At 36.3% G+C, this 13,539-nt stretch overlaps 1 protein-coding gene across 1 annotated transcript; it reads left to right on the plus strand.

Annotated features, from left to right (window-relative positions):
- The first annotated feature begins 2,036 nt into the window (after positions 1-2,036).
- LOC143564737 (uncharacterized) lies at positions 2,037-2,477 on the plus strand. Its single transcript, XM_077051925.1, has one exon. The coding sequence runs from the start codon at positions 2,037-2,039 to the stop codon at positions 2,475-2,477; it is 441 nt and encodes a 146-aa protein (XP_076908040.1).
- The last annotated feature ends 11,062 nt before the right edge of the window (positions 2,478-13,539 follow it).

Here is a 13,539-nt window from a genome sequence, read left to right on the forward strand (position 1 = left end):
AGGAAAAATGTAAGAAGAGGAGATGAAACATAAAACGTTTTGTCGAGGGTTTATGTTCAACATAGAAATTTAAAACAAATTTCGCGTCTCCAATATCACTTGTTTGCTCCCCATGGTACACTAAGAGGAATAGTACGTTTGTGCCATTCGGGTGAGCGCAATAGTACATTTGTGCCATTAGGGTAGACACTAGCACCCGAATGCTTATTTACCTTAGAGAAGTATAAAGAAGAACAACTGTTAGAAATGCGCATGTATTCTGATATGATTCTCAAGTGTGTTTTACAACTAAGGAACCCTTGGTATTTAGAGTGTACCTGAGTAGAAACAAGTTTAATGGAATTATACGAAAAATAAATGGCTTTAAACTAGAGGGTTCCCACTAATAAATAACTCTCGGGTTTTTCTCCCGATATTTTTACAAGAGGCATTTACATATCTCTCCTTCTTAAGTTTTTTTATTGCATATATATCTAACCCTTAAAAGTGAATTACATATTTCCTCTCCCTAAAACTCATATATTACTTATTTTCCCATTCCATTAAAATTAACTAGTTAAATGACTATTTTACCCTTTAGTCTATATTATAAATAAATAATAATCCATTAATTAATTACATTCACAATTTGTCTCTATCTGCCACCAGGCCCAGCTCATGTGTAAGCCTACTAAGGCAATTGTTTTGGGCCTCCATTTCTAAGGGCCTCATTTTTTATAGATGTTATACATGTTAATGTTATATGTTAAATTGAGCCACCTAGTTTCTTTACTTTACACTATCTAGTTGAAATCCATAGAGTTAAAGTTTACGTTTACCTTCTTTCCCACTGTAAATAATATCATTTAACAAGCCAATATTAACTTACATTTTTCTGCTAACTAAGGATTTTAGTTGATTCTTGTCGGTTCTAAGTTCAAATAAACAAAGAGGGATTAGAATATTGAAATTTTAAAAAGGCCTCGATTTTAAGTTTCGCTTTAGGACTCCACTACGGTTGAGCCGGCCCTGCGAATACCACCACCATTGATTCAGTAAACCAGATTGTCGCCATTAATTATTACAACACAAGTTACCGGCCGCCCCATTGCTGCAACTTCCGTCAAACATCCAGCACCATGATCTCTCCCTCATCCATTAACCAAGATCATCACATCTGCACCAGCCACCCCCACTCGATTCAATTTGTCATTTGAAATCGCCGCTAACACAACCACCGTCCACCCCTGTATTCAGTATTTTTTGATGGCGGTGGTGGCAGTTCTATTTGTGGCGGTGGGTAATAGATCTCACCGGAAAAAGTGTTTGGTTGATCTTAGGGCAATAGGTGAGGCGGGGAGAATGGTAAGTAAATGTAGCCGATGCGGATGGCGGTTTCACGGCATGAAATGGCGGTGGTTGTAGACCGGAGAGACGAAGATGGTGGCCAGATTGTTTTTGTAGTATGAGGTCGTTGAATACTTACTTTGGGAAAGAATAATTACATACTTACATGGTATTATAAACTTTAACTAGGATTGTAAATTGAAAAGGGGTAAAATGGTAATTGTATACTAGAAGGGGAAATATTTAATTAAGTATTTAACATTGAGGATATATGTAATAAAAGAAGTTAAGGAGGGGATATATGTAAAAATCTCTTTTTAGAATGAATTTTCACCCCTTTCATATCTTCAAGCACCTGACTTTATAACCGTCAACTAGAAGCATTGATATCTAATTCATCTTAGCTACGTTTTGAACGTGGTTTGGTTTGTTGCGAAGTAGCTCTCACATAGTCAAACACAAACCCAGTAAACAATACTAATAGATATCGAGCCTATTTTCTTATCTCTTCTAACCCTAGCAGATCCATCGACCTCCTCCCTCTCCCACTGGATCCTAATCTTCCCTCTTCTGCCAATCTCATGGACTGTAAAATCCATCCCGCTGTCACCGTCTCTAACATCAAACTCTTCATTCCAATAACCCTAGACAATGAAAGTGCCCAATACAATACGTGGTCGGAATTATTCCGTATCCACTGCACTGCCTACATGGTCGATGATCACTTGAAACCACGAGTCGTCAGAACTACTCCTTCAACCGGTGACAAAGACAAAGCAGCCTCCAGTACCGATCCGACACCTGACCAGTGGAAACGACTGGATGCCATCGTCCTACAATGGATATATGGCAAAATTTCGATAGACCTCTTGCAAACCGTCATGAAGAAACAGACCACCGCCTATGACGCATGGATTGCTTTGGAAAACCTTTTTCAAGACAACAAGAGCTCGTGTGCCCTTCATCTTCAGACGAAACTCACCAACACTCGACTTGACTCGTTTAAGGATATGGCTGCTTATTGTCAAAAGGTTAAAGTCCTCGCCGATCAATTGTCCAACGTTGACGTGCCACTTTCTCAAACCCAAATAGTTCTCAAACTGCTCGGGGGTTTGACGGAACAATATAGCACCATTGCAGCCATCATCTGAAACACTGACCCCTTACCGGAGTTTAATTAAGTCTGGTCCACTCTATGCCACGAGGAAACCGAGAAAGCTGCTCAGGCTCTACCGTCCTCTACGGCCGCTAGCCATGCCTTTGCGGCCACCATCAAACCAGACCCACAACATGCGGATGGTCCTTCTGGAAATCGTCAAGACCAATATGCGGACAGAAACAACATGGACAGAAACAACAGTCGAGGCCGAGGCCGCGACAGGACCAGAGGATGCGGCAGAGGTATTGCGGGAAGGGGACTCGGCTCGTTTCAACAACCTAACTATACCCCGTGGGCCCCGTTCCTTGGATATTGGCCAGGAGCTAACCCGACTCACACCCCTTGGCAACAGTGGGCATTGTCCCCACCATGCCCTTACCCAACAAAGAACAAACCACCAGCATTGAACTCGGGTCAGGGTATTTTAGGTTCTTGGCCACCGCAAGCATATGCTATGGGTTCCATGCCAACCGACATAGATCAGGCACTCCATACTATATCGCTTTACCCATCAGAACAACCCTGGTTTATGGACACGGGAGCGTCCAACCATATGACAAACAATCCAGGTAATTTCTCGTCATTTTTTAATAATGGTATTTTACGAAACATATTGTAGGCGACGGAAATACCATTCCCGTGACCGGTCAAGGTAACCAAACTTTAAAACCACCCTTCCCACCCCTAAAACTGAATAACGTTTTACTTGCACCTTAAATAATTAAAAACCTATTGTCGGTTCGTCGCTTAACCACCGAAAATCAAGTTTTGATTAAATTAAACCCTTATGATTTTCTTGTGAAGGATCTCAAGACCAAGGCGCGTATCCTCCGCAGCAATAGCTCCGGGGATCTCTACCCGTTGACGCCGCATATCCTCTCCAAAATCCGTTCTCCCTCTTCATTTGCAGCTATCTCTCAAGACGTGTGGCACCAACGCTTGGGTCGCCCGGGTCCAAATTTAATAAAGTCACTTAGGTCTTTTAACTCTATTCATTGTAATAAGACTAGTTCTAAAATTTGTCAATCTTGCGTGTTTGGTAAAAGTATTAAACTTCCGTTTGCTAATTCTGTTACGTCTACTTTTTTACCATTCGACATATTACACAGTGGCTTATGGACACCCATCATTAGCACCGGTGGACATCGGTATTACATTTTATTTCTCGATGATTTCACCAACTTCCTTTGGACCTAACCACTTAGCCACAAATCTCAAGTCTTTACCATTTTTAAACAATTTTATAATCTTATCGAAACACAATTTGAACGTAAAATTAAGCAGTTTCAATGCGACAATGGGAAAGAATACGCCAATTGTTCTTTTCAAACTTTTTGTCAACAAAATGGGATGATATTTCGATTCTCTTGCCCATACACCTCATCTCAAAATGGAAAGCAGAACGAAAAATCCGCTCCATTAACAATATCATTCGCACCCTTCTAGCTCAATCTAACCTACCTAATAATTTTTGGCATCATGCGCTAGAAGTTGCTACATACCTCACCAACAACTTACCTTCCAAAACACATCAATACAAATCCCCAACACAACTTCTATATCACCGTTCCCCGGCTTATGAACACCTTCGAGTGTTCGGATGCCATTGCTATCCATTACTACCCCACACAATCATTCATAAATTACAACATCGCTCCAAACCTTGTGTCTTTCTCGGATACCCCAACCAACATCGCGGGTACAAATGCCTCGACCTATCCACCCATAAAATAATCATATGTCGTCATGTTCAATTAGACGAAACCATTTTCCCTTTTCAATCCATAAATCAACCATCCCGTCAACATTATCAATTCTTAACAGACAATCTCCACCCCTCCCTATGGTCCCACGTTGATCAAAACCCCACCCCTACTACTCACCAAACATCACCCACCGCCCCTATATCACATGCCGCCAACATTCCTAACCTCAATCCCCTTACGGGGCAGCCCACTCCAACCCACTCGGCCCAACCACCCACTATAACCTATTCTCGCCGGCCCAAAACAAGCACCACTCAACCAGCCCAAGTAAACCAATTCTGTAAGGCCCCGTTACCGGTGCCCTACTTTGGACGTTGGATTTACTCATATACACAGTTCTAAATATCAGAGTTAATTAAAACTTTATGCGGAATATAAAACTTTCATAAGATTACAATAATAATCCATAACTTGTCTTAAAACATCCTTGTCTTTCAAATTAAAACATTAAATATGAAACATCATGCGTCTCCATATGCCAGACTCTAATTCTTCAACCACGTGTCCCCGCTCAAGCCAGTTGCCTCATCCTACTAACCTGCGTGCATACTAAAAGTCAGCTACGCAGAGTGAGTTCTAGTTAATCGCATATCATACAATACACACACATACCTTCAATTATACATCCGAAGATGCATAATAATTACTCTACTAATTTACTTTCATTACCTAATTTCATACATATGTTCATACTTTATTACATTCGTACTATATAATTACTGTCCATTCTATCTCAGATATTATTAGGGTCTGATCCCTCTTTCCTTGTCTATCTCAGATATTATTAGGGTCTGATCCCTTTCTTGTTTATCTCAGATAATATTAGGGTCTGATCCCTTTCTTGTCTATCTCATATATTATTAGGGTCCGATCCCTTTCTTTTCTATCTCAGATATTATTAGGGTCTGATCCCTTATTTCTCTATCTTCGTACATATTGTCTTTACATACTCATAATATACATATACTTTCTTTAATCATTTTTACATACTCATATGTTGTACATATAGCTATCATACACATTCATCTTTCATATGCATACCTCCCTTGTCAATACGTGCAATATTCGAAGATCATTCACATACCGACAAGCTTTCATTCACATTTATACCATAATATCCATCACATAAATCATACATGGCATACACTTACCATTAAAGGTAAGTGTATTAACTATCACATCGAGTATGCACACAGCCCCAAAAATATAACAAGGAAATGGGGCTAGAAACTCAGTTGAACTCGGTCACGTTCACCGTTTATGGTTATTCCTTTCTTGAGTTGTGCACGACTAACTGTATAATAATTACAGGTATCAATTTAACTATCACTTCCCAAGTCGTGTTTCTAGTTTAATTTTTACCCTCAACGAACGAGGGTCCGGGGGCAGCGCCCCTGGAAGCGAGTATCTAGGGGCGGCAGCCCCTAGTGGGGTCCAAGGGGCAGAGCCCCTGGCTGGGGTTAACCTCTCAATCCTTTAAGGAATCTTCAATAAATTAATAAGGTTCAAGGGCTATTTTGTAATTATCTCATTCTTCTTTAAGTCCAGGGAATGTTCTGTCATTTTATTAAACTCCTAGTTTGTTACTTGGTTTTTAACGAATTGGGTTCTTAACGAATGACCCATTCATTACTTTATAACGAACCGGTCCTTTGACGAATTGGACCTTATAACGAACTGGTCCTTTGATGAATTGAACTTCATAGTGAGTGACCCATTTGTAATGAATTGAACCTTCTAATTCGTTATCTCATTTTAACGAATGACTATAACGAATTGGGGGGTAATTTGTTGTCTTTTCCTTAACGAATTTGGAAACGAACTAAGGCTAGTTCGTTAAGCTTCCGTTAACGAATCACTTGACGAATTACCTCTAGTTTGTTAACTCTCCGTTAAGGAATTAGGGTTAGGTCAGAGAATGTCAGAAACATTCTCTGACATGCTAACCTCGTACGCCATTTTCCGGCGCCGCCTTTCCATCGCCGTCGTAGCTGGAAAACCGCGATTTTGCCGGAAAAACGAGATCTCACTCACAAACAACATATTTAACACTTAGGGTTTATGTTTACAGGTTTAATCATACAATTAAATGATAGAATAAATTTGATATGAAGCTTATTTACCTAGTTATCACCTTGGATCCTTCAACAACCTTGTAAACAACTTGTATGTGTATGTGTGTGTGTGGTAATCGGTCGATCCAAGGGGGAGGGGGGATGCCGTCTCAGGTAGTAGAGGGAGAGGGAGAAGAAGGTTAGGGTTTATGGTTAAGGTTGTTTATATATTAATTAAATAAATGACAAGTTACAACTAGCACCCTCAACTTCTATTTTGTATAATTCTAGCATAAAACATAAATCACCTCCATAATATAATGACATGCATACAAGTACACATTTATACATATAAACGTAACACATAATTATATCAAGTACTTGTTTATAATATTCATCGTTTGTTCACCAATGGTTTGAGTCGACTCGTGTGTGTTTCGGTGAAATTCCGAAAGACTACTTGTGTAGTGATTGTCAAGCGTCATTTAAAACCCTAGTTTAAATGTAATGAGATGTGCGTTATAGATCAAGTGATCTTAAGTTTGAATTGACGGAGTTTGAATTAACGGAGTTAACCCGAAATTAACGAGTGTCACAAGTTAATACTTACACAAACTTACTATACACCTAAATTAAAAAACCAAACGAAGACATGAACATGTTATAATCATATTAGCCCACCATCAACTTCTTCGACATTTCACAAATAAAATTCATTTTGCTTCAAAATCTAAAAAACAAAATAAACCATAGCAACTTGATTAAATATACAATTTTATGAGTTTCATTTCAACATTAATAAATAAATAAAGGTATATTTTATTATAAATTATTTTGTAATTATTATTTTTTATTTCGATTCAAAGACTTTTAATTAAATGTATTAAGTTAAATCGAAGCAATAAATTTTTATTCTACTATTTTCACTAATTGAATATAATTAAAATAATATATAGATAATTAAAATTAAACCGGTTAATTTTAATTTTATTACATAGAGGTCATTCCCTAATTAAATTTTAATTAAAGTAAATGCAATATGCAGTAAATTATGTTTCAAACTCTTTAACATAATTACTTTATTTAAAATCAATTTTTTATATAATTCTTTCTTCAACTGTATACAGTAATCTTGACATTTATGCGTAATTAAAAATTGGTTAAATATAAAAGATGAAAAGTTTGGTGACATTGAATACTATTAAAAACTACAAAAGATTGTTGCAAAAGTCATCAATTTCGGTTTTGTAAAAACAGAAATAAATAAATGTAAATATTATTATAAAAAAACTTTACATTTTTCTTGAAAATTCAGTAATTAAACAATATACTATTAATTTTTTTTAATTATCACGAAATTATTATCAACACTTTAGCAGCATTACCTTATTTAACAATAAATATCTTTGATAATTCTTTTTTTAATTTTATACATTAATCTTGACATTTATGCCTAATTTAAAATTGGTCAAATATAAAAGATGGAAAGTTTTTATTTTCTATTTAGTTTATTTTTTAATTGGCCGGAACAATTTAGACGAACCGGTAATTCTTGACATTTATGCCTAATTAAAAATTGGTCAAATATAAAAGATGTAAAGTTTATTGAGATCGAAAAATATTAAAACTAAAAAAGAGTGATCAAATTCGGTTCTTAAAAACAAAAATAAATTAATGTATAAATGATTGAAATGTATCATTAAAATTAAAGATGTTGAATATTTTAAAATAAATAAAAAATTATAGTAAATATCTAAGATTTTTTAAATGTAAATTTGAAATAAATATACACCACATATTAAATTGGTTAAATAAATTAATGAGTTTTTAATACAAAACTTATTAACTTTCGAGTATAATCAAAAGCAAATTATTTAAAACTTCCTGCTACATTAAATTTTTCATTTATGCTAATTAAAATTTGGTCAAATATAAAATATGAAAAGTTAGTTGATACTGAATACTACTAAAAACTACAAAAGATTGTTGCAATAGTAGTCAGCTTTGAATTTTAAAAACAGAAATAAATAATTGTAAATATTATTATAAAAAACGTTCCATTTTTTTGGAAATTCAATAACTAATTGTTAAAACTTTCATGATAAGATTTAAAATTTTTAACACAGAAAATAAAGATTGTCATTCATAAAAAAATAAATTAATTAATATGTATTGTCTAAGCAACATAAAATAAAAATGATAGAAAATTAACAACTAAAATACATTCGTAATGACCAGAACAAACATAATCAACCTAATCTCTATCAAATACTTTTTCCATGCAATTAGCCAATATACCAAGTTGAGATGCCATAAATTGAAATTACTAAAAATAAATTAATGTTAGATACACTTAACTATTAAAAAAATTAGTAAGAATTATCAACGGATGTAATCGGAATAATTATCATGATTATTCCGATAAGGAAATAAATCAACAATATTTTCGCATATCTCAAAACCTTCAACATGTCTATTGAATCTTGGAAGGAGCAGGTGGAACTTTGGTGACCTAGTCCTACCATGGCTAGAGTTAGTCTCCAAATGGTTCTTAAACTGTAAATATGAATACAGGAAGATCTCAACATATAAAAATAAAATTGTAAATATGAATTTCAAGAAATCTTACATCAATCAGAACATGCATTTGGTGACCAGGTCCTACCATGGCTCGAGCTAGTCTCCGAATGGTCCTCAAACTTCATGATCTGACCTACCTAAGTAGCAACAAGATGTGTGCAACATATAAGATGAACTGCAAATAATACCAACAATTCAAATAATTAAGTTTCATTCAAGGTACACCAACAATAAGAACAAAAGAAATATATTTAAGTAGAACTGACAATATAAAAATTTTAACATGAATCATTCACCTAACCAGTTTGCATACATCCAACAAGCTAACCTGCCTGCATAACAACCAAAAGACCAAATAAGGACAACATAATTACATTAATATGCGAATTTCACTTATAAACAATAATAAATGATAGAAATTTGAATACAAAGTCGTAGTTATAAGTTATAACAGCTTCAGAAGAGTGAAAATGATGATATAAACAAATGAATATGGAATACCGAATTTATAGAAATGATTGTTGAAATGGTTTTCGTAGTATAAGATGAGATCAAATAAGTAGTGGAAATTTGAAATTTTAAAAATTGGACATCTAATACTTGAGAGTTTGACAATAGTTATTACATGATTTTTATTTATAGATGATTTAGATTTAGAGTAAATACATTTAGTAAGGATATGAATTAATTATGTTGTTAGTTTTGGTCTTAATTTGGATATTAAAATTGAACATTCATTGTGTTAGTTTCGGTTTAAGTTTGAAATTTAAGTTTGAATATTAAAATTGTCGGTTTTAGCTAAAAGTTAGTTTATAGATGATTTAAATTTAAATATCTTTGTATCTGAATTAATTGTGGGTTATTGATTAATTTAATTAATTTTTGAATTATTTAATTGTAAGATAATCATAGAAGTGATTATTATATTTGGAAACAATAGAGTTTATCCAATAAAACTCAATTGTTTTAATATATATATAGATTTTAAAGATAGTATTTGGCTTAATGATTTCATTCTAGTGATTTACAATCTATAAATACAAAGAGCATCACAGTATTGTAGGGATAGATTACAACTTTAAATACAGATATAAACCTCAATATACATCTAATATAATTCAAATATAAATTGATATCTATTACATCCCCACAGTCGAAGCGGGAGGAGGCCGAATGCTGAGACTGGACCTGAAGTCTTCAAACAATATCTTTGGGAGACCCTTCGTAAAAATATCTGCTATCTGAAAACGGGTAGGAACGTCAATGATGCGAACGTGACCCCGACGAACGTGTTCGCGAACGAAGTGGATGTTCAACTCAATATGCTTGGTTCTTTGGTGTTGCACAAGATTACTTGATAAATAGATTGCATTGATGTTGTCACAGTAAACCAAGGAGGCCGTGGATATCGGACGTTTCAATTCTAGTAGTAAGTTACGTAACCAACAAATTTCTGCCACCACATTCGCAGCGCCTCTATATTCAGCTTCCGCACTAGATCAAGAGACCGTCGATCGTCGTTTAGACGACCAAGATACCAGATTATCCCCAAAGTAAACACAATAGCCTGAGGTTGACCGACGAGTGTCCAGACAACCCGCCCAGTCTGCATCGGTATAAGCTCGTAAAGAAGGAGCATGCGACGGGCCAAGGGTAATACCGTAATCCAGAGTGCCTCGAATATAGCAGATGACACGGAGCAAAGCATTCAAATGAGAGAGTTTAGGAGCATGCATATGAATGAAAAATTGTTGGACCGCGTACGATATGTCCGGTCTTGTGAACGTAAGATACTGAAGTGCTCTAGCTAAACTCTGGTAAAGTGTCGGATCCGTAAAATCCTCTCCGTCATTGGCGCTGAGCTTCGGCTTCATGTCGACCGGTGTCGGGACATATTTACACGCAGTCATGCCCGCCCGATTCAATATGCCCCCCATATAATTTTTTTGAGACAAAAATAACTGATTTCTGGTGCGGTTGACCGAAATACCCAAGAAGTAGCTTAGTTGCCCCAGGTCTTTCATGGAAAACTCAGCCGCTAGCTTGGCCATGATGTCGAGGAGAAGTGCAACCGATGATGTGGTGAGTATGACGTCATCAACGTAGATGAGAAGGTATGTTATGTAGTTACCATGGTGATATACGAACAATGAATCATCACATCGACTTTGAACAAATCCCATGGTAGAAACGAAGTCTGTGAAGCGTTGGTACCACGCTCGAGGCGCTTGTTTTAGACCATATAACGATTTCTTGAGACGGAAAACGTGGTCCGGATAATCGTGATTGCGGAACCCGATAGGCTGATACATGTAAATTGTCTCATTCAAAGTCCCATGTAGAAAGGCATTGGTCACGTCAAGCTGATGAATGGACCAAGACTTAGATAACGCTAAAGATAAAACTGTGCGTGTAGTAGCCGGTTTGACAGCCGGACTAAAAGTCTCTCCATAATCGACCCCCAACTGTTGGTTTCTACCATCACATACCAGTCTTGCCTTGTACCTTTCTAGTGAGCCGTCCGACCTGAATTTGTGGTGAAACAACCACATGCTACGTATAATATTCATATCCGGTCGATGCGGAACTAATTCCCACGTCGTGTTCTTAATAAGAGAATTAAATTCAACATTCATTGCTTGGCGCCATTCCGGCGTGTTCAAGGCAACGTTAGGGTTGCGGGGAATAGGAACGGGCGAAGAGGTATTGAGGTTGAAAATTTGACGTGGTTTGATAATACCATCCATTGATCGCGTTCGGATGGCACGATTGGATTGTGTTGTATCGGTGGGAAGCAGATTAGGTTGAGGTTGGCTCTGGATGGCTGATGTTGGCTGGGTAGGTTATGTTTGTTGTCTGAATTTGTAACATCCCGTTTTCTCGTTTCTGTTATTAAAATAAATTATGAATTATTATGAGTCGGGCTTGTGTTGGGTTAAATAAATATGAGTTATGGACTTGGGTTAAAGTAAGAGAGAAAAGACCATGGGCTTAAGCCCATGATCCATGATATATAAACAGTAATTAACCCTTAATCCATTCATTTACACATATTCCATACACCACTCAAAACACACACTTATGTTCTCTCTCTAGCCGAAATCACCAAGAAACCGAGCATCAACCCGAGGTAATGATAGTATGATATTGTAGAGATCCAAACCCGTTAGATCTAGTCGCGAAACGACGGCAAGACCAAATGGGTTGGTTCCACTTCTGGAAGAAAATACATTGAGTTAGGAACCTAACCCAATTGGTCTTGCATTAATTGGATTTTTCATTTAACGGGAATAACAAATAACATTCTGTTGCACATGATTCTGACTGCTGTGAGTTTACTGTAATGTTTTGACCATTGTGAGAAATCTATGTGGAATAAAAATACAATAAAAATAGTTATGGAAACCTAACTCATGTGTGCTTTTGTGACGATTTTTGGTGAATTAATTGATATGTTATGATCTGTTGAATAGAGTAATCTTTCAAGTAGAAATCTGTCTTGATAGAACTAGCTGCTGAACTATATGAAAATACATGAAACGTGCTTGTTGCTAGATAATTGCCATGTTTTTGACTAAATTGCCCTTGTGGGGAATGATTGCTAGTAATGTATAATATTAATACTTGACACGTAAGTTGTTCACACATGTAACGCATCACCAATGTGTTTGTTGAGTCACAAACAATTCACAAACGAAACACGAAACGTATCTTATGCATAGGTATTATGTGCCGAGTCTAGAGACTCAATAATAGTTCCAACACTTAGAAAATCTCATTCTTGTTTTAGAACGCTAGTGAGGACTTTCTGTGACGCGCATCTCTTGATTGACTTGTTTTTGAATTCTTCGCAAACAGTGAATTTCACGTTCCCCTTTTACTCTTTTAAACGCTTTTACTTGGGGGGGAATACATACTCCAAAACGCTTTAGATTTTGTTATTTAGTTATATATCACTTGTAAAGGCTAAGTGGCAAACGAAACAACTAAAGTCCTTCATAACATCGAACCGTTTAATATTGGATAATAGTGAGTCACTGTTGAGTAGTACTACTGGGTTTGACAAACCCCACCCAACGCTAAACTCGACTGGAGGTCGGGCGGGTGTAATATTGGCTAACACATTTTCCATGGTCTGGATAGACATGGTGGCAAGGCAATTGATAAACAGTCAGCTTCGGTGTCGAACACTTAGTAATACTTGTTTTATAGGCTAGCTACCTATAGATATATAATTGATTTAACATTATCTGGTAACGCAAAACGCAAACGCAAAACGCAAAACGCAAACGCAAACGCTTTATTTATATAAACTTGTGAACTCACCAACCCCGTGTTGACACTTTTAGTATGTTATTCTCAGGTAGCCGAGGCGGGCACGCGGTATAGGATCATGCATTACCTTGAACTCTATCGTTTTTGCAAACTTGTTTTTAAACTGTCATCAATTGGGTTTTAAGTCGTCCTGCGTGACGCAACACTTGGTTTATGATTTTACGCTTCCGCACTTATTTACACTTAAATGTTTTCGTGGTTTGAAAACTTTACTTATGGTTTTATTATAACTAATGATTCCGATCCTGTTAGTTCACACCCTCTGACGGTAAAACTCCGTTAGTGGATTTTGAGGGCGTGACAGATTGGTATCAGAGCT

The sequence above is a fragment of the Bidens hawaiensis genome, unplaced genomic scaffold, assembly GCF_021521415.1.
Source record: "Bidens hawaiensis isolate Kalapana, Puna unplaced genomic scaffold, B.hawaiensis_p1.1 tig00022151_1, whole genome shotgun sequence".
In the NCBI taxonomy this organism is placed as follows: domain Eukaryota; kingdom Viridiplantae; phylum Streptophyta; class Magnoliopsida; order Asterales; family Asteraceae; genus Bidens; species Bidens hawaiensis.